Consider the following 22767-nt stretch of genomic DNA (forward strand, 5'->3'; position numbering starts at 1 on the left):
TGGGATGAAGGCTGTAGCTGTAAGTTCAATGCATACACAGAATCACAGACTATTCTGAGTTGGAAGGGACCCACAGGATCATCAAGTCCAACTCTTAAGTCAATGGCCCACACAGGGGATTGAACCCATGACCTTGGCATTATTAAAACAAAGTTTTAACCAACTACCTTATAGAAGTTATGATGGTGCCATCCTTGCTCTGGTGATCACATGCCACTCTCACCCCAGGCAGCATGCGTGGAGGGACAGGATAATCATGTGCTGTGCAATCCATTGGATATCTGGCATTTTCCAAGTGTTCTACTTAAGTGACCTAAATCATATCTCTAATGTACTTTCAGCTACAATAAGAAATCACACAGAGAAACTTCATCCTAAGAATGTAGTCTCAGAGTATATCACTAAGCTAATCCCTACTCAGCATGGAGACATGGAACAGATAATCCATCGATCCTTCAGAGAGGCAACATTTTACTAGTACTAAAAGAAACCAGCTAATATTGCAAAAGCAGGCACTTCCCCAAATCCTTAAATTGCACTAATTCTGTAGGGAAGGTGCAGCAGTCTCCACAGATTCATGCAGTTACTGCTTTTTGTGCATGCATTTAATCATGTACATCTGGGGATGCTGACTGAGCTGAAGGAGGTTTTACTTTCCCCCTAATCCCTAAAGTAAAAAGATTACCCTAAGGAAGCCTAAGCAACTTCCTGTAGTTGAGGGCATGAGCATCTGCACCATGTCCTCTAGAGAACAGCTGCATATGGATTTCCAGACCAGACCAAATACAACAAAAATGGGTAGGATAGGGAGACAGATCTGCTGGCCAAACACCAACAGCAGCACAGCCACAGAGGCTGTCTCTGCACTCCATCTGTGGGATGCACCTGAGTTCTTACCACCAAACGCAGAGCATCCCACCTTTTTGATGGTGCACACATGCAAAGAATAACAGACATCCTGTTCTTCCTTCTGTAATCACCATGGAGTTGTGCTTGGAATAGTTTTCAAACTCTTCCATGGATAGAGGATTGTTGTCTATAAGCTGAAAGCCACCACCCAGTTTTTTGGCTAAGCATCCTTGAATGAGCCATTTTGGTTGTGTTTCCCTCACAGAAAAGGAGTGTCCCTATTTCACTAACTACATCTATTGCAACATCTGCTATTAGTCTGTAAACAACTAGGGTATGCAGTCTGTTGTAATTCAATGAACTTACTGTTTCAAACACCTGTAAATGTTTACAACAGTCAAATCAAATGTTTACAAAAGGGCAAAGCAAAATCCTGTATCTAAACATCCCCAAGTCCTAGAGGGAAACAGCACTGGATCTTTATGTCAGGCAAGCACACCTCTCTCTCATGCTGAACGCCCTTGTCTCTCCCACCTACCCCTTACACTTAGGAAATGCACATTATTGCCTAGCCTTTTGTTCTTTCTCCTGTTTTTACTTCTATAAGAAATGCGAGTTTCTGATAGTATTAAATTCTTCAGATAATGAGAACAAAAACAGAGCCTCCTTCAAAGGACAAATACTTTCCCGTTGCCTTCATCCAAACACAACACAGAGTCTGTACCAAAGTTAGGCCTGGTTCTGCACTTTCCATTATCAGTGTCCTACAGCAAGGACATTCAACTAGGTTTCTCAAAAGAAACAGAAGTGCTTACATTCTGTTTCTTCCTCTGTTTATCAGGGGACCTTAGATCCTTGATAATGCCCAAACGATTTCCACTTTCCCTGAACCGACAAAAGGCATAAAGAAAAGGCACAAGCTTACCTCTAGAATTTCTCCCACCTCTGCTGCTTCAGAGTGACTTTGGTTTGATTAAGACTTGAATTACACACACACACACACACATCTTTTCCTTCCTCTTTTACCTGGGTTTCTCCTCCATATCTTGACTCCCATTGCAGAGAGATTTTGGCCATTTTTGAGACAACCACCAGTGTTTATTTTTGCAGGAACAAGTCAAACAGTAACACGGTCACCTCTTCCAACTGAGCAGCACACAGCAGTGTTTGTACCAAGCTGTAGGTATTTCAGGTCCTTCAGAGAGAAATGCCATGTTTAAAAGGCACAGACTGCTGCATCTCAGTCACCTGCTTTCTAAAAGGAGGACCTGCAACACAAACTTAAGCAAATCACACCTACAATAGCATCAGATGGAAAGAGATGCAGCACAGCAATAGAAGTGACCTGGGAACAGGGTGAATGAGGTCTTCCTTCACACCACCTCTACCCAGAACAGGATGTTCAGTCAAGCATCATTCCCAAGCAACTTCTGTCTAGACTTGAGGATGAGAGAGGATAGTCACTAATACTCTGACAGAAGGACCCTTACCTAATGAAAGGCCAGGATTAGACTGTCAGCAGTTTTAGTAGCATCACAGAAATCCATTCAAGTAAGAGCAACACCATCAATAAACAATCAAAAGGTCAGGAGGCATATGTGGGATTTCTTCCCTTATACTTTCCTACATGTACCAGAAACCCTCACATCAGAGGAAGTGAAGGAAGTAACTGTGAGATCAGGAACAGCTCCACATTGTAAACACTAGGCTCGTCAGCCACTGTTGAAGGTCTTTGCCATTTAACACATGAGACAGACAGGAGCTCATTTTCTTTAGTCGTATTTCAGATTTCCTGCAAAAAAAAAGGCTTGCACAGGGACATACATTATCAACCAGGTCATACTGCTCACCACTCAAAGCAATCTTTTGAAGTTATTGGGCAATTTTAACTCCAGCTTATGAAGAGAGGGGCCTCAGAATTGCTTAGTTCTTTAAAGTCCTGCAAAAACAGGATTGGTGGGTGATCCTTTATCAGTGCCTCAAGCAAACTAAAAAGACTGAAGCATTTCATCCTTGTCAGGCATCAGGGAGGCTGCAAAGCCCTCAAGATCCCCACAAAAGAAAGCATCACTGGATTTTTAAAAAATGTATTATTGTTCAAAGTGAAGGCAGGCCCAGGAAGGAAACACAACACAGTATTTCTGGCTTTTGCAGAATGGTGGTGCAATATCACAGCTTATGTTTCTCTTTTAAAATGCGCTTCATTAACCAGCTAGCCTCTTCACACATCAATGCCATAACCTTCCCAGTCACCTCTTCCTTAGACCTGGCACTTATATCCTGAACTGCAGCTTCACCTGTTTCTTACCTGTCCATCCACTGATGATCTGCTGACTTTATTTCCTATACCTCTGAAAGAAATCTGTAGACAAGCTGCCCTGTCAGACTAAGCCTGTCAGCTGACCACAGCTAACCCCAGAGCCCTGTGTAACACCACTTTTTCCAACAAACCATGATATATATATGTTGTTTCAAAAGTTCTTTTGAACATCCCTGGAAGGTGCTAAGTAAAATGTTTTCACTCCACAAACACACCATCCAATCTTTTCCTCTTTCCAAAGCTGTATTTTCCTGAAATGGTAATGAGCAGCTTTAATGAAGTATTTCAGTATAGGCTACACCTACAGGATGAGATCATAATGGGGGTGATGCAAAGTGTAATCCAGCTAACAGGCAAAAGCCATAGCACCACTGCTAGCCCAAGCTACAGCCTAAGAGCATAAACTCTGAGGTCTCCACAAACACACAGTGTAGTCTGTTGTGCACTGTAATTCCCTTGCTACCTTTTCCACACTGGGCAGCACAGACACACCATCCCATGCCAGGCATGAGATCGCTGTAGTGGCACATTTTGCTGTATCAGCCCTTGTTTGAGAATCCCAAACGACCACACAACTCTAGAACTGTAGTTAATGCCAAATAGCAATGTCTCCTCTGTTGCTAGATGTACTGTAACCAATCACCTTGTTCCCCACAGATAAGTTATCTGTATTCACACACACAGTGCCTAGAGGAGGAGCAGTCAAAATAAAGGAGGCTAAACTCTCCCAGAGACATCAAAGTGATACAGGAGGAAACAGCATTTAAGCTAGAACAGCAATCCAAAGGCTCTTGTTTTAAAGCTGCTGTGGACTTGCTCATGGGCTTTTAATTAATTCACCTCAAATGTGTTTTTCAAATCAAAGAGCTTGAGGAAAAACAATCTCTAACATCTCACACTAATATTCTACCAAAATGAAGGGATTTAATGTAAGCTAAAAAAAGCCCCCCCAGCCCCATTATATCGGTAGGACAAACCTCTCACCTCAGTTCTTCAGCTACAGCTTTAGAAGTTGACCAGCTGGGAGCAGGTTTCTGCCTAACATTTGAACATAGGAAAGGAAAAAAGGTCACAGAATTCCAAATATACAATTCTCAATTAATGAACTCCGAAATAATTTCAGAAGCAAAAACAAGTTTTGCAGAAAGTGGATTTTTGCATAGCTTGCCACCTTATCAAAGACAAGGAAAGACATTTAACACCCATAATTCCATTAAATGAGACTCTTCCTGGTTTTCTTTTTAACAGAAGTAAAATTAAGTGTCCAAGTGACATGAAGCTCTACTTGGCACCTTCCAAAATCAACAGAATACTCTTTTGCCACCTATATGGAGAGAGATGCTTATCAACAGCTTGTGACTGTGCTGTGGAAACTCAGTGCAGGGAACGAAGGATGGGTTATGTCAGTCAGTTGACAGATGCTATGAAAATAACTGTAAAAACAGCAAAGACCAGTTCAGGACAAAACATACTTTATTGTACTGTAATGTCAAAAGTACAAGAAAAGTACTGCAGAGAACCATGCTAATGGCGCTTTTAGGGTCTATGAAGGACAGGAGTACAAGATAATGGGGCACTACTGTACTCAGTGCAAAAACTGATTCATTTGAGGCACAAGTACACTATTGTTTAAGCAGCTTGATTCAAGCACAGCTCTGGTATGTGATCTACTCTGTTTTCTTTCTATGTGACAATTCTATAATAAACCTATTTTTACATGAAAGAGGCAGTAGATTCAAGTCAGGGGTGTCCAAATTGCCACATGGCAACCAAAACAATTAAGAAAAACACTCTGCATAGTCACCCTCCCATTTTAGTTACAGATATGGAGCAGTGGCTAGGGAAGAAAAGTTATTCTGAAAGGTCAAAGCCCAGATCAGTTTGGTTGGGTGGGGTTTCTCCCCTCTCCTTTTTCTACATTTGTGGTTAACTTATTTCATGTTGACCACACTTTATCCAATAAGAAAAAAAACCCCACAACTAACTTGTATCTTGGATAAGAAATCATACATATCTAACATTCAAATAAATTTCAGCCCTTGAGATCTTAACTAATGGCTTAAGACACAAAGAAAGTGTTTGGGCACCCTTGAGTTAAGTTAATGAAGAGCATTTTTGCTAAAAAGGCAAGCAAGATCACTGTTTTAAACAGAGCTGACCTCTACAAGAACAAAGCAGGAATCCAAGTCACTAGTTACTACTAGGTTGATGTACTGCTGCCCAGAAAGATAAAAATTTAACATCACAATGAAAAGGTTTAACAAAGTTGAAAGATAAAGGTTTCAACACCAGAAGCAGCATTTGAAAACAAGCTGTTTAAGTTAATCTTTTCAAGAGATGCAGATTGCATAACTCTAGGCATGAACAAACATGCTGGTAATCTTCTCCTTTTACACAGCAGCTGTGTTTAACATAGGAAGTTCTGGGTTTAAAGAAAGCTTCTTGAAGAAGAATTAAGATTTGCAATTCCCTGTCTACTTAATAAGATTAGTAGAGAAACGGAAAAAAAATCACTACTGAAACAGTAGTTTCTCAGTGGATCTCTATCATTACAAACACAGCTGGATTTGTAAGCAACGCAAGACTAAACAGACAGCTATTATTTTATATTATTACTATGCTTTTCAGTTACATCAGTTAAAAAAAGCCAAGCAGTTTTGCCCTATTTCAAGAATAGTTTCCAATCAACACCAGTTTACATGGTGAATGGGACTTCACAAATAAACAAGGAATGGTGACATCTTTGGGTCAAGAATGACAAGAAATAATGGGCTCTGTGCTACCAATCAACCTCAACAAGAATATGGCACATGGGCCAGCCCAAGCCGTACCAACACTGAACCTTTAGCACTCAGCACAAATTCGGATCTCTTTACTTCAGCTAGCAAACCAGGTGAAAAGACTGGGTAAAACCCCAAAAGAACCTAACTAAAAACTTAAGCCAAAAATTGGAATATAGTTTTAAAAAAAAATCCGAAGTTTTAAAATAATTTGATGCTGACATCAGTTTGTGCAAACTAAAAAAAACTCAATAGATTTCTCTCTAACAAAAGACAAATCCCCCAAATATTTTCTTTTTAGCCCACTGTATCTGCTGATACAATCTCAAATCTAAGAGATGTAAATGAACAAGAGAAAAAGTTACAGCATCTGCACAACATTCTTTCTACAAACAGCTGTTGGAGGGAAAGTAAAATATAAAAGGAATAAAGGAAGTAAGGTTCCATCTGAAATACTCTCACAATCTTTCCCACTCTGTAGTCCATGAATCCGACTCTGATGCTAAGGTGACAGTGTACGTAAGCAGATTTTTTTGTTGATTTTATTATATTTGAGTTTCAATTGAAGAGAACCTGAGGAGAGACTCAGGTCTCTTCAGGAATTGTCAGACGGAACATGCTCCTCAAATCCTTCGCTCTCTCGGACCAACGCTCTTTCCAGGATAACACGGCCCTCCTTGTAGCGCTGACTGTCTTCAGTGGCAAATTCATAGATCCAACCCAGTTTGCTGTTGCAGTTCTTGCAGCTCACGTCTCGAACCATGTGGCGGCCAGTGAGCATGACCCGATCCTGAACTTCACTGTACTGCAGATTGACCACCTGATACAAATACACAGGGGACAGGGAACAGAAAGGATTAGTCTGCCTAAGGCAAAGCTTGATAAATGACTATCAACATTTTAAACGTAAAGAGTCTGTGGCACTGCACATGAACTGAAAACTGCAGTGTAGTAAGTCAACAGCCCTTGAGAATCTCCTTGAGAAGGTAACACTGAAGATGTGCTTCACAGGGATGTATAACCCTCACTGTTAACTGAGAGACATGTGCAAGATGTACAAAAGGGCAGATGACTGTTCAACTTTGGGTGAGAAACTCTTGGTGAGCAGCTTGTAAGCTAATTTATATTAATCCAGTTGTAATATATGTAATGCATTTCTAGCAGCTGGTGTGACCACTTATTCCCAGAATTCAGGACCGAACATTACAGGTACTTCTTTAAAAATCTTGGGGTGCTTCTGAAATAATTATCTAAGAAAAAGCAAAGCTCAGTGGCTGCAAACATAGGCATGAAAGAGGCATATTTTTGTGTGCTATATTGGCAGTTTAAAACATTAGGCAGCAACATCACAAAACCAGGATTCGTTGAAAAGTTGCTATCAGAACTATAGCCAAACTGCTGATATGAGACAGGATTTTAAAAGATGGGACTGTGATGTTTTCTCAGCTTTCCACCTGCCTGGGCTTGTTTTCTGCTTCTGACTGCAGAAATGCAAAAATCAAACCTCTATGATTAAACTCCAATATTTAACACCAGAAAAATCTGAACTCCAGATGATCCAGTGCTTATTGGAGGAGAAAGCAATCAGAAGCACAGCGTTTTTCTAACTATACAGCCTAACACTAGATCTAAATATAAGCACTACTGACAGGATTCTGCCTATCAGAAATCCCAGAGCCAAGCACAGTTAAGCAAGACATTACTCTAACTCTGCCCATGGCCAAATGGCTTTCAAGAAAAAACCAAAATACACCAATGCTTATATAACAGGAACTTTGCAAGAAAGCAAAGGACTGTCACCATTTTTTCAAGGAGTCTAATGGATGGACAAGTCTATATGGAAGGCTTAATAAATAATCCTCAAAAGTTACAACTTGTGTATTTCAATCTGTCAAATTTGATCCATTAAAAATATATTAAGCTAAAACAGAGTACTACTGACTATAAAAGATTGTGGTTCACATTAGTTGCCAGAATACTGTTTGCTTAACTGCATTCTAGAAATTAAACAGACTACTTTTTAAACTTTCTTTTTGCAACTAACAGTGGAAATGCCTTTAAAACTCTCTGATAGACACGAGATACTCTCAGAGTGAATTTGAGGTTTGTATTACAGTTAAAACTCCATGTATTTTGGCATGATGCCTCTATATATACAATCCCCTTTATAGTCTTTCAGTATGGCAGATGAACTAATTTAGATAGTTTGCCATCAATTGTAAATGGCTATTTTGACTTCAAAGACAGTTAAATAGAACAAAATACAGATTTTTAAAAAATAAAATAGTAATTACACAACATGTTAGCCAAAAAGTTTTTTGCTTCTGAGAAATTCATATCCCACAAACTCATTTTTCAGAAGTAAACAGCTGTTTCTCCTCAGCTTCTTACCAACCTTGTTAAAAAGAAAGGCTCTTCCTGTGGCCCCAGTAAAACGAGTGGAGATGAGCTCGGAACGGTTGGTCAGAATTGTGTCGCAGTTTGCACAGGAGAACAGGCGAGTGCCACCAATATGATCCAGAAAAATTCTTCCCATTTTTAGAACTTATGTAAGTTTACACTGAAGACCTGAAAGCAAAAGGAAAGATCATGTACATGTAAAAAAAGGCACCACAGGAAAAAACCCCAAAAACAAAGAAACAAAAAAAATCCAAACCAACCAACCAACCAAACAAAAAAACAAAACAAAAAACCCAAAAAACCTCCCAAACCCCCATCACCCCGTATATATGACAGAATATTCTGCAAACCAATTCTGCTAATGATTGCAGGCAGCCTTTCTTTCATAAGTGAACTACTAAACTTACATTTGGCCTTCACCCTCTCTATTAAGACAAGTTCTTTCCCAAAGTGACCATCTTACCAATAAGATGGCCTAGATACAAACTAATCATATTAATGGGGAAAAACATGAACTGAAACCTTTAAAACACAGTTCAGACATTTACAGATCCTCTACTGGACCCTACAGTTCTTCAGAAGCTTCTACTTCCTTTAATACCAAAATTCCATTCCACTGTATTCCAAACAATTTGCTCATCTTAGTCAGCACTAAGATGACATTGAGTCACCAATTAGAGCTTTATTTTCCCAAGTCACGCCTCCCCTGCCCCTCAGTTTTTAAAAATATGTATTTATTTTGTCACTTCCCCTAAACTATGCACAGTTTATGACACACAGTCACACAACACCACCATCCAGAATGTTGGTACAGCAGCCTGGCTGCTGTTGATGACACTGGTTTCATACACATACACAGGGAAGGTCTGGATATTTCACATAACAAACAATCCATTCAGTCTTTACACCAGATAGTTTCATATACAAATATTTAAAACTGTCCAATCTAAATTCAAAATACTGTGTCATTTATCCAAGATATTTCCAAAGATTCATTGCTAAAATAACTGAGCAACTCCAATGAGCCACAAAAAAAACAAAAGTGTGTAGAAAGTTTATAGCAGCAGATCTGCAGTACCTGATAGATCAGCCTCTTCACTGCTTGGGAGAATTAGTGTCTCACCAACTTTATACCACGACACATAAAATACTCATAGTGAACTATTGAGTAGGCACAGAACGTATCAGCTGAAAACTTAAATCACGAACAATGATATAACATGACAAAGGAATTAAATGATGATGTTACTTCTCTTTCAACTGTAGAAGTTTTATGACTAAACATCTACAGTTAAACAAGTTAAATGTAACTCCATTAATGCCTCAGATGTGGAATCACAAAAGCTTATTGTCTCTGCTTATGTCATACACAGCAATGCCAAGTAAATCTGACACACTGCAATATTAAAGTTGTGTAGGCTTTACTTTTCAGAACAGGTGTGCTCTTCATAGATAAATTAATCAAATTTTGTGCAAATCAAGTTGAATATTCTAAGTCAAATGCCTTTAAGAAGCACAAATACCTAAATTAAACTCATTTCAAGTTTTAGAGGATCATTCTCTTAAATCTTCCTCTGACATGCACAAGGCAAATGGACTAAAACATGTACCTACACACATGAAATTTAACACACCATTTTTACATGTAAAAATCAGAACTCACTGACATAATGATTTTCTTCCAAATTGCTTTATTCCACCACTCTGTTTTCTTACAATGTGCAGCAATAAAAAGGGTTCCTAATATTGAGCAGAGTGATTTTAGCACAGGTTCCTTACATGCAGATATTTTAAATCACTATTAATCTTCTATATCCCACCTGAAGGATACATAAAAATTCAAAGCAACAGAGAGACTCTTTCCTTTAGGGGTGACATAAGACACATTCTCCTCTCCAAAGGATAGATTAAACAAGTCTTGAGTCTAACAAAAATATTTCATACACCTAGCTGAGTGTTAGAGGTGTGACTCCCTGTGACTCCACTAAAAATATAGAAAGCATTTTCATTAGATTTCTCCAAGCATTATACCTTTCTAATACTCCTTTATGTTTCCTAGCAAGCAAAGGCAAAAATAAAAATGTGAATGGTGACAGAATGAAGGAAAATCAACAGAGAATAAGTGTGAATAAACAAGCATCAGTCAAAGAAACCACAGAGAGAAGCAATAAATGCAATTTTAACAGACACGCCCATCAGGCACTTGGCCTAGCTCCACACGCCATCCTTACTAATTTTGGATAATATCATATATGTGCTGATTGCATTGTGGATTAAAAACAATTAACTGACCATAAGTCACTGTAAAAGTGGAATCAGGATCCAATGGGATATTTTTTCACGGTAAACACAATGCTAAGCTTGTCAGTATTTTTAGAAGCTACCATAAAATAATTCCAAACCCATCCCTCTTACCAACAGCCACACAAACACTAAGCTTGGTGACCAGAACAGATCCATTACACTGACCTTACATTAGACTGACCTTGCACAGCATGCCATTTTGAAAAATGCATCTAAACACTTAAAATGCAGTACACCACCTATATAAAGTCATAATTCATGTTACTGCACTCAAAAAGCAGTCATCTAGAGACACTAAAAATGAAATTTAAATACTTCAGAAGAGAACACAAATGTAATTCTTACAAGCAAGTTAGAAGTCAAAGCAACATACAAATGTATTACTTCTAGATGTGGCGTTATGCATGGACTGAAGTGTTGAGTCCTGAAGATACTGAACATTAAAATAAATGCACAAAATATAATCCAAGACTTAAAGGCTGAAAAACCTGCCTAGTAACACAAGGCCTAAAATGTTCAATTATTTATGTCACTCCAAAGAGCGAAAAGTAAACTTAGCAAGTATCTAAATGAGAAATAAATTTGCAATAAGACTTGGGGCCCCAATAGAAAGAAAAAGTGAGATTCATTTGATGGTGATACAAGCCTGTGAGAATTCAGACTGAAGTCACAGCAGAACCAAACAGACTGACTGGTATCAGAACACATTTCTTCAGAATACAATGCATAAGAGAATGTATATTCTTGAAAATAATACACATTTTAAAATTTAGCAAATTGCATTCTACAATCAGCACTGTAACAGTCAAAACATTAATGTAGGTTTTGCATGTTTTTCTAAGAAACTGCTAAAATACTGTAATCTTTCTAACTTTTAAAAAGTAACCTCTCCATTTAACTACCACCTGGTAGACTTCCATCAAAATATATAGGAGCCTACAACTACCTCAGTCCTTAGTTGATTGCTACAAGAGCAGCTAGAGTGCTATAAAATTAGTCACCTTAAGTCTTTGTTACTGCTCACAGTAGTAAAAAGCTGGAAAAATTACAAAATGACTGCTAGTAATGCAGCCTTCAAATGCCACGATTGATCATGAACTTTCTAAATAAGCTAATATGGAAATTTTGCCTTTTTCTCTTCTATGACATAAAGAAGTTTATTTCAATTTGCAATGACTTCACACTCTCCCTTTCCATCCCCCCCCCCCTCCCCAAGCTAAAAACGTAGTATTCACTTATAGGACCAAATCAGAAGGTACTTCCTGTGGATAAAGACTCCTCTCCTTTTGTAAGGATCCTGAATCCTGTAGGGTATGCTCAGTGTACATGGGAAAAAACCACAGAGTACAACTGAACAAGGGAAAGCAATTTTCCACTGCTCTCAGGTTCCTGTCCCTTACATACAGAAGTGGTATGTATGAAGTCACCCAAGATAACTGTGTAACTTTTTTCCCTATAGTTTCACTACAAAAAGGTGCAGGCATCTATTTATGTTCACAAGTACATAAATGATCTGAAAAAGCCACTTATAGGCAGCTTTTACAGGCAGTGGGAGGGCTCTCTTAAATGAGGAGAAGCCAAAGAGTTGTGAAACATTTAAGCATTTCTAAAGCTTAAGATTCTCCATACAGGGGTAGGAAAATGCATTAAGCGCACTTACCCATTCATCCACTCTGTACACTTAAAAACAGGGAAAATAAATTCCATTGATTCAGAGAGCCAGTCAAGTTCCCTATTGCTATTTACAGCCCCAGAAAGTCATCCAACTGTATCACACCAATTCCATCATGCTACTAGTGGAATTTTCAGAAGCAGTGGACTGGAATCCTAATTATTCACAAGACCAAATGCTGAGGAAACAAGAATTTGGCCCATGATTTAATTTTTAAAATCAGTTAAGCATTCTTTTTGTGTATGTATCAGTGATGAAGTTCAGTGATCCTGCCTTCAGCAAACTGCCAAACACAAGTCATAATATTAAATGGCTGCAACATAAAAAAGGCAGATTTACTAACTTTCACTAATGGGATATAAAGTATGTACTGCTTGCCAAATCCCCACAGTTCCAAGAGATGGGTACTTCTATGAACTGAGAGATGATGACACTGTGTCAATATTCAGCACCCAGACCACCACTATCAACCTGCATTCTTGAGAGGACCTCTAGGAGAACAATCAATGATAGCTCATATTACCTATCCAGTCAGGCTTGTTGACAGTGCATTATTTTGACAGTGCATTATTTTGACAGCATCTTATTCTGGCAATACAAACCTCAATGCCACCTTTTAATCATACTGTGAATCACTTCCTCCCTGCAAGCTTCTCCCAGGGAGTGCAGGACCAGACAGGAAACACAGGCACTGTGGCTGAGTGATACAGTGTGTATTCCTAGAGCAGTAGCTTCCAAACTTCCACCTTTCTTTCAATGTTGATTTCAGCAACACTGAGCAACAGCTGTTGAAGAGCTGACATTCAACAGCTAAAAGGTGGCCACTGTCTGCACACAGACCTGAAACCACCTGAAGCGGTACTTGATTGGTGTTTGTACTACCTAATCTGCCTACCTTTACAAGCAATTAAGAACCAAAAAGTAACATGAAAAATTATTTATTAACATTTTTAAAACTAACAATCAGTGTTTTCTTGTCCCAGAATGCAACTCTTGAAGCCACAGGACCATCAACACTTGGGAGAGCCAGCAGGCACTTTCTATATACACACTGGACTGTGGATATTTCACAGGAGGAGCCTCAGTGTTGCTTCGGCACCATCTACTGCATCTCAGATCTACAACAGAGAAAAGCTACTCGTTAAAGGACAAAAATCTATGACAGACTCTCTTCCACCATTTCACCAACTAAAAACCTCTTTATTTGTGAGCAAATAAGCACTCTCTACCCATAAAAAAGGGTCATGCATTCCCCTAGACACAGTAAAACATTCTCAAAACACACTTACTCTGGAACTAGGCTTAAACATCATCGTTGCATTTCAAGAACTGGGTTTAAGCTTCCTTTTCTCACCTCAGAAATGAACAAAAGAGGAAAAAGAATTAGCAGAACTACACCACACGTTGAAGCATCACTGGGTAAGCAAAAAATAAAACTTGCTCCTTACCTTCGCAGGTTTCTGCTGTTCACAGGTGGGGGTGCATGTGAAAATACACACGTGGTCAGTTCTCTTAGGAGGTCTGAGATTCAACTGTGCCACCAACTTCTGAGGCTGTCAAAGTAATCCAGATCTGGCCTTTGCCTACATGCAGAATTGAAACCACCACATGTAGCCAAATGCAAAGAGCGAAAGTGAAGTGGAACAGTAAGCTGTGCTCATTAGAACCATCCAGGTACTGTAGCAAACTGTAAAAGGAATGTAATACAGTCCAGTGACTGAAGAGGCTTTGGCAAAGCAATGAACAAGCTGCCTTGCAGAAGGAAACTGCATCTGTGGAAGTTGCAGTAGTGTAATTTTGTATTGCAAGTTGCACTAGTGTACTCTTCCATTGCAAACTGCCTTTTCTCCTAGATAAGGCGAACACTGTGCTGGAATGCTGGCATTTAAGTATGTTAACATTATATTGGTACCCACAAACACTAATAGAGGGTAGTTTCTTTGATGCTTACAGAGAGAAGAGCCATACAGATGGGTGCCTGTTTCTCACACAGACCCTGTATCTCAGAATCTCCCACAGAGTAACTTACACCCTCACAATACTCTTGCTAGATAACATAATAAAGTATTAGTTTACAAATGGCATCAGACTCAGATTAATTTTCTTTCCTGCTACTCCACAGAGCCGCAAAGCAGCAACTATTCCTGTCTGTTTCTTTTCCCCCTTACTTCTCCCCCTTCCCTGCCTGTCTCCCTTTTCCCCTTCCTAATTCCTCCAATGTTTTAACAAAGCTGTATTTCCTGATTTTGTAATAAATTTATTTTTATACTAGTTAGTCAGTTGAGATGACTTGTGCCTGTGAATCCATCCTGCAACATTCAGAAAGCTAAATAATTTGGGTTTTGTCTTTGCATTGATTTCAGCACTGAAATGACACAAAATTTCACCCAAACACATCACTGATTCCATAAGTGAATTCAAAAAATTATCAAATAAAAAACCTTTAAAGAAATGGTGTATAGACAACTATTATCCAAACTCTCAAACCAACTTCGTACAAGTGACAGTAAAGGTGCTAGTATGCTAAGTGTACCTGACCTAGAAATGTTTGTATTAACAGAAAAAACTCTTAAATGTAGGTAAGGCCTCCAGAACTAGAGAGAGCCTTGCTATCAAACATCCATAGTGCACAGGCATTTCACCTACACATTAATAAGGCATTTTTAAGTTAAATGTTGCTTAAGGGAATTACGTATTTCAGCAAGAGCTGAGCAACTCAATATTTCAACATAGGTCAAATGATAGTAAACAAACACGAACCAATGACCTAACTTTGACTCCACCCCTTCAAGCTCGTGATGATTACCAGCAGAGGGAATGTCAAATACATATATATATATATATATATACACACACATGTGTACACCTCTTAGTCTATGACAAGTAACCAATCTGGCCTTCTTGACCAATCTTGTCCTCTCTACTGGGCCTTGAGGTGCTTGGCAGCCCCACCTGAAACTCACTCATCACCATTATTAAAATCTCTATACAAACAATGTCTGCATCTTTAAGCCAAGTACTTCCACAACTACGGAAGTGAAAGTAACAGATGACACAAGCCTCCAAATAGTATTTCTGAAGACTAACATTAGAAAAAGAGGGCAGCACTTAAAAATAGACAGTTTTGTTTGTCACAAACACGACTTGAATTCAGCTATCCAGAATGAGTGTGTTCATAAAAGGGTTTTTTAAATAGCACTTATACATGGTCACATGAGGGAATGTTTACAACTACAGAGCAAGTTCCCTCCCTTGTTGCCATCAGTCACAAACACTGGTTATGTTAATGGTTAATGTACAGCCATTATTTGCTGACATCGAGTTGCTCTGTGACACCTACCACTCCAAAGAGCCCTGCCCTGTGTTTCTCTCTCATTGAGACGTGTACTTGCTTTGTCGTTCCCTCAATCTAACCCTAACACCGTGTTAATTGTTTAAAGAAACTAAAGGCAAATAATGTATTAAATTCTACGACTGTGTCAGTGCAAAACACAGCCTTTATTCCTAAATAAACACGCTGGATTAATCTAATCTATATCTGCTTGCACAGTACAGCTGAGGGCTGTGCAGAGTAATAAAAGAACCAAACAGGAGCGTTTGCATTCCTTTTTGCTTGGACTTAGAGCCTTTCTGAGGGGCTTTCCAGAGTGGAAAAGTGCTTGCAGAGTATTTCAGCTGGCTGGGAATCTATCCTTCCTTCCACGGGGAAAGACCCAACTCAGCGCTGACAGGCGAAGCTGTCTCACCGCTGAGCGAGCCGCGAGCACCTCCACAGAGCAAACCACCACGGCCACCGGCGGATTCCCGACAGCTTCTTGCGGGAGTGCCCGGCCCGGCGGGGCACGGCGAGCGGCCGCAGCCGCAGCACCTTCTCAGGGAGAGCGGGGCGGCGCCGCCACCCACCGTGCGGCCGGGCAGGGCGGTTCAACCCCTGCGTAACTCTGCCCTGCCCGGGCCGGGGCCCGCTGTGGGGCTGTGGGTGCCGGTGTCGATCGCGGTGCCGGTGCCGGTGCCGCGCGCACACAAAGCCGCGCGGGCGGGGGCGGGCCCGGGCCCGCCGTCACGGGGCCGCGCGCAGCCAACCGGGGCCGCCGCGGCCCGGCCCCCCCCGGCGCCGCCGCCGGGCGCTGCCGGCAGCGCAGGAGCCCTGACAACAAACAGCAGGAAACAGCTGACGGGGAGGCACCGTCGCCGCACCGAGGGGCCGTGCCCGGGCCCACAGCCGACTCCCCGTCCCCGAGCCGCCCCGCCGCCCCCTCTCCCGCACCAGGCCCGGGCACGGCCCCTCGCCCACCCGCCCGGGGCTCCACGCAGGAACCGGTCCGAAAAGTTGCCCAGCACGGGGCCGGGGGAGGAAGTTGTGTCGGCGGCGGCGGGGAGCGGGGGTCGGTGCCGGCCCCCGCCGTGAAGGCTGGGCGGCGCTGGCAGACGCTGACGGAGGAGGGGACGCGGTAGGGGAAGGCCGGTGCTCTGCGGCGGCGCCGGCCCGCGGCGGGGGCAGGCGGGGCCGACCGCTGCCTCTCTCCGCGCCGCCGGACCAGACCAGCGCGGCTCGCCCGGGGGCTCCACCGCGGCCCGACACACGCAGCGCCGCGGCGCAGAGCGGCGACCACCACCTCCCTCCCCAGCCGCCCCGGCCTCCCAGGGCAGCGCGGGGCGGGCGCGGCCTCCGCCGAGTTACCTGGCGCTGGAGAGCGGCAGCGGCGACTCCGTCCCCGATGTCTCCACGGCCCCGCCGCTCCGGATCGGCCGCGCGGCTCCGCCCCGTCCTGGCCCCGCCCCCGCTTCGTGTCAATCAGCGCCGCCGGGGCCTCGCCCGCGCGGCCTCCGCCGCGCCCCGCGCCCGCCCCGGACCCGCCCCGCGCCCAGAAGGGACCCGCCCCGCGCCCGCCCCGGACCCGCCCCGCGCCCAGAAGGGACCCGCCCCGCGCCCGCCCCGGACCCGCCCCGCGCCCAGAAGGGACCCGCCCCGCGCCCAGAAGGGACCCGCCCCGCGCCCAGAAGGGACCCGCCCCGCGCCCAGAAGGGACCCGCTCCGCGCCCGCCCCGGACCCGCCCCGCGCCCAGAAGGGACCCGCTCCGCGCCCGGCAGGGAGCACCGCTCTCGGCAGGGGTACGCGCCGTGGCCTTTCCGCACTGCCAGGGGCTGGGCGCGGCGGGCAACAGAACCGCAGAGTCACAGAATTGAATCATAGGATCAGCAAGATTGGAAGAGACCTTAAAGATCACCCAGTCCAACTGTGTAACTCTGTCACCATATCACACAGCACCAGGTCCAGACACCTCTGAAGCACCTCCAGGGATGGTGAGGCCGCCACCACCACGGCAAACCATTGCAGTGTCTGACCATGCTAGCAGTGGAAAACCTTTTCTAATGTCTAATCTGAATCTCTCAGCTTAAGGCCGTTTCCTCATGTCTTCTCACTGCAGGCGCAGCAGTAGGGATTGGCCTCCACCTCCCTACACCTCCTTTCATGCAGTGCAGAGAGCGATGAGGTTGCCCCCTCAGTCTCCTCCAGACTAAAACCCAGCTCCATCAGGCATTCCTCATAAGACATGTTTATTAGACCCTTTACAATCTTTGTTGTCCTTCTCTGGACACGCTCCACCACCTCAATGTAATTTTTTAAGTGAGAGGCCCAAAACTGAACACAGTGCTCGAGGTGCAGCCTCACCAACACCAAGTACAGGGGTCAGGCTGTGCTGAGTGCTGTGCCCTGGGTGGTGGGAGGCCAGGCTGGGGACAGAGATGGACATGGAGAGGGAGCTGGGGCCGGGGGCAGAGCCAGAGCTGGACAGCAGCACTCAGCACTTTCCCCCTGCCAAGCGCCATCTCCCAGGTGCCTGTCAGCCACTGCCCCGCGTCTGGCCCCTCTGCTCTCCCATCTGCCTCTATCAGCCACCCAGAACCCCTTCACTCCTTCATAGCCCTGGCAGACGTGCAGGAGCTGAAAGCTGGAGCCACATCAGGGCTCACTGCACACCTAGAGCACATGGCTGGGAGGAAGGGGTGCTCCCATCTCCAGGCACCTGCATGGCCAGGGATTTGGCTGACCTGGCAATAAGCTTCACCACAGTACGGGGCCCAGCGAGGTTTGGAGGTGGGGATGTAGGTCCGACACCCACCTCAGTGAAGCTGTGACTCTTGCAGCTTCAGCGTTTCAGGCCAGTCAAGTTGAAGTCTTTGCAGGATACCTCCAACACTGCCCACGGTGGAGATGAAAGATCACAGGAGAATGAAGGAAAGTGTTTCTAGCCCTTCCTGGCCATTGGTAGCAAGAGCTATCAGTCCCCTGCCAGTTTTAATGGCTCAGTGCTCACACACAGATTGCCTCCTTGACAAACAAATAGTGATCTTGGTCAAAATAATAAAAAAAAAGGTGCAAAAAGGTGGTGTTTTCCTTCTGTGGGGCAAGCCATGCTGTTTTAAGGATTTCCGTTCTAGTACTAAGTTAAAGAAAGTATTTTTCATGTAGGATGATTCCTGAGTCTATCCATGTGGTATCACCAGAAGAGCTGCAGTAATGGCAGGAAGGAACAAGTCGGCAAGACTCTTCTGTCATGTCACACAGAGGCAAAGGGGCATCTCTGTGAAGGCACAGCATGCAGGACATGCTTATATGCCCAGCTGCTGTTCTTCAGCTTGTGTCTTCTTCCATGGATTCTTTGGCTATTAGAAATAGCGAGGTAGGGGGCTACAGCCAAGTAAAGGCACAACTGCCTTCATGAGAGTAGACAGTCTGTGATGGGTCAACATAGGTATGTCAAGAACTGCTTTTTGCTTCGGGCTGATCTTCAGAAAATCAGATCTCTTCAGTATGGTCAGCTCTGGCCTGTACCTGCGCAGAGCTGAGCATTGGTACTTCTCACTGACCTGTCATCAGCTCCTCTTTACATCATGCAAGGGGAGTGAAAGGCGCTGAGCAGTCCGTCACACAGCAATCGCTGCCGAGTTAATGACAAGGGGACAGCAGAAGAACTAAGAATATTAGAAGAAAACCATAAAGACCATTCCTGGGGGCCAATTTACCATCAACAAATGGAGGAAATAACTGGTCTTAACATGCCCTGTTTGTTAACACGTTGACCTCATCTGCTGCTGTGTCTCGCTAACTGTGAGCTGTGTTCCCACTGATCTGCTCAGTCTGCTCATAGTAGCTATATAAAGGTCCACATCTTATTCATCTCTGCAAAGCTCCTATATAATTCACCACAAACAAAGCCAAAACAGAAAAAAAAAGTCTAAACAGTAGTGCTTTGGTCAACGCTGCTGACTGGGTCTTATCTGAGGACTTGGAAGCTCACTGCTCAGCCTTGCTGCTGAGACATCCATACACCCCAGAGCAAGATGGTTCTTTCTGCCTCATTTTCCCCCCTGTAAAATGGGAAAATCGATGCTCCCTGCCTTACTGGGAGGTTCTGTGTCTGCTTCAGTACCGCTCTCCAGTGTGGGCATATGAAGTGGATGTATGCAGGAACATTGCAATCGTCATAATATTATTACCATGAAAATAAACCAAAGCCCAAACCTATGAATAGAATTAAATTTCAGCAATAAGAAGGGTAGCTGTACCGGTCAGAAAGAAACCAAATTCACCATGAGACAAGTAGAGAATGGATTAGCCTGTGCTTGACAGATGGTGCCAGGGACTGATGTTTTTATTTCCCTCGCAGAGGAGCTTAGAGGAGGGGAGGGCAGGGGAGGGTGAGGTATGGCATAGTTTTTAGAACAAAGCAGCGAGCTGTAGCAGCTCTGCTGAGAAACACCAAAAATACCAAAAGCAATTTCCAATTAGCTTGTAAGGGACATACTACATGTCAGTACAGGGTAAAAAACAGGAACAGCAATATTGTACCACATGGCACTTTTAATTTTCGAAACAGCCTGAAAACATTAATTAATCCTCCTCTGACATAGGGAAATGCAGTGCAGTCAGCAGTTTGTTCCTTTACTTCTCATGCCAAGTTTTGAGAAGACCCTGGGCCTTTTCCACAGCAGATACATAACACAATAGCTCAGATTACTCTGGAGGAGCCAGTCCTCTGTGCAGCACTACTCACTCAGCAGAAAAGGCTGTGTTAGATCTGGAACTTAATGAACCAGAGAGAGGGGACATGCCGAACAGCCTTAGTAAGACCCACCTTTAATATCTGTCCCATCTAAATCTGTTTTTCAGTGCTGTGAGCAACACTATAGGAAGCATTTCTGAGAAAACTGTGTGACTGGGGAATTAATCACAATCTCAGACATAACTGTGCAGTGAAACTCAAACATCAACATTTTCATCTAATTAAAAGCTGTGACAAAACTTCAATGGAATTCAGCGGGACCTGGGTACATCCCACTGAATTAGTGTCAGGGATCAGGGGCTGCTTGTGAATGTCTTCTCTCTTTAGAAAGAAAATGTTACAGCTTAGTGGTTTTTGCTTCTGCTTCATCTCCAGAGCCACTAATAATTTTTCAGTACACTTGTGCATTCCTGTGTGGCAAAGCTGAACCTACCAAACCAGGCATGCCTGAGGTGAGACAGTGATGTAGTGGGATTTTCCATTGCTGTTTCTCCCTTGCGCAGGATTTTTGGCAGCAGAGAGGTGGCAGCTGAAATACAGAGACAGACATACAGGCTGTGATCTCTCTGAGAGACAGAGTGACTCCTAGCTGCCCCCTCTGTGCCTTCTCATCTTTGCCTTGAATCAAAGGCTGGGTTCATCCCACGAGCTGCTTTTGTTATTTGGCAGTGGCTACTGATAGCCCGTGTTTTGCAGAGGAGATGGTACAGCCTGCAGCTTCCTTCTCATACATTAAGCCTACTGACACACAAAAAATTAAATTACTTTTCATTTGCCATCACAAGCTGACAACTATTTTGGCTCACCTGAAAGCCAACACAGGCACAAGTGCCATTTACAGATACTTTTTCAGATGGCTGCATTTTTGCCAAGAGAAATTATTTGTACAGGTATTCTCAACATCAAAATAGTCATGGACTCTGCAGTGCAAGGGCTATGTTAGGACTCCATAGCCTTAAATGTCTTTTCCAATCTAATTCTATTCCATCCTGATTCTGTGATTCAATAGTTCAAGTCTCTCTACATACTGAGTCTCCAAATTTGTGAAGAATCAGGTAGGAAAGGGAAATGCACAGTTGCAAAGGAGTAGCCTAAACCTACAGAGATTTAAACCTGACAGAGACAAGAGTAGAACCAAGGCTTACAGGGCGCTGTAATTAATGGACCCAGTGGAAGTGCAGATCTCCTTAGAGAAAAGCATTCCATCCTGCTTATTAACAAGAGACGGCTGGACAGGACAACCCAGGGTCAGCCAGGCCAACTCCCAGGGGCATAAGAGATAGTGTCTCCAAGGATGCTGGGCTAAGTCCCTGATCCAAAGAGACAAATGATGGCTTTCCTCACAGGAAAGGAGCCAGGACCCTTCTAGGAATCCTTAAAAGATCCTGCAATTGATTCAAAGAAATTCATTCAGCATTGAAGTTGATCAATGTTAAGTCATATTCCTTTTTATTCAGCACTGGAGAAGTACTGGGGATAATCCTCCACAAGGATTTCCGATGGAATTACAAAAGCAAAAACCTTATGTTTTCACAGGTCATTACACATTCATGTAAAATCCCACCTTTCCATGCTTCCTTGATATATACGTTTCTAGTCCATAAAAATCTTTTGTATGATGTATCCTTTTTGTTTTTGATGAATTGCTTCCCAGCCTTGAATCTCGAATGCTGATTGGTTACTTGTCAGTTTGAAGAGACACATCCTATCTACTTGCAAAAGTTATGTTCATTTTCCCTACTCCATCTTTACTTGCAAAAGCTATATCTCTTATCTAAAAGTTAGAAAATTCTCAGCCAAGTTAAGCAAAAATGCAAGGTTCTTATTACATTAAAAGTATACATGACTTTGGCCTAAAATAATTCTACATTAGTTCTTTATTAACTGTTTTCTATTTAAGTGTTAGTTTATTAAAATCTCAAAAATTAAAACCTTAAAGGAAAAAGTTATTCATACTAATAAATCCAGGCTTAATTGGGAATGCACATGATTTAGCAGCTTTTTCAATATACAATATTTAACAGCTCCCTTTCACCTTAAGAATGACAACAGCCTGGTCACAGGCAGGGGGCGGGTGACAGTTTTGGTGCTGTCCTCAGCACTGAAGGGAATCAGTTCAGGGAAAGAGCAGAGAAGAAGAATAGTCCAACACCCCACATCCCCCCTTTCCCACCACAGAAACCTGGATCCTGGGCTCATTCATCAAAGCATCATGAATTTGGCTTTTGTAAGTTTCAGTTTATATTCAATATAAACCAAACTATGGCTCAGCCAGAACGGGTTGAGGTTAGGTTGTTTAGAGGTCAAGAAGGTGGGGTTCTTCAAACTTCTGTGATGTGCCCAGGAGTTTCTCCCTAGGAGATATTCCTGAG

At 43.1% G+C, this 22767-nt stretch overlaps 1 protein-coding gene across 5 annotated transcripts; it reads right to left on the reverse strand.

Moving 5' to 3' along the window:
- Positions 1-4624: 4624 nt before the first annotated feature.
- YPEL5 (yippee like 5) lies at positions 4625-17110 on the reverse strand. Of its 5 annotated transcripts, none has more exons than XM_071580025.1 (7): positions 17007-17110; positions 13774-14012; positions 13615-13679; positions 13287-13443; positions 12669-12816; positions 8345-8517; positions 4625-6769 (listed from the first exon to the last, which is right to left on the reverse strand). In XM_071580025.1, the coding sequence occupies exons 6-7, from the start codon at positions 8483-8485 to the stop codon at positions 6545-6547; spliced, it is 366 nt and encodes a 121-aa protein (XP_071436126.1). In that variant the 5' UTR covers positions 8486-8517; positions 12669-12816; positions 13287-13443; positions 13615-13679; positions 13774-14012; positions 17007-17110; the 3' UTR covers positions 4625-6544. The 5 variants fall into 5 exon arrangements, with proteins under 5 accessions (XP_071436126.1, XP_071436155.1, XP_071436136.1 ...); XM_071580054.1 differs by having other exon boundaries at positions 13774-13908; positions 17007-17106; XM_071580035.1 differs by lacking the exon at positions 12669-12816.
- Positions 17111-22767: the final 5657 nt, after the last annotated feature.

Source organism: Pithys albifrons, chromosome 2 (genome assembly GCF_047495875.1).
Source record: "Pithys albifrons albifrons isolate INPA30051 chromosome 2, PitAlb_v1, whole genome shotgun sequence".
Classification (NCBI taxonomy): domain Eukaryota; kingdom Metazoa; phylum Chordata; class Aves; order Passeriformes; family Thamnophilidae; genus Pithys; species Pithys albifrons.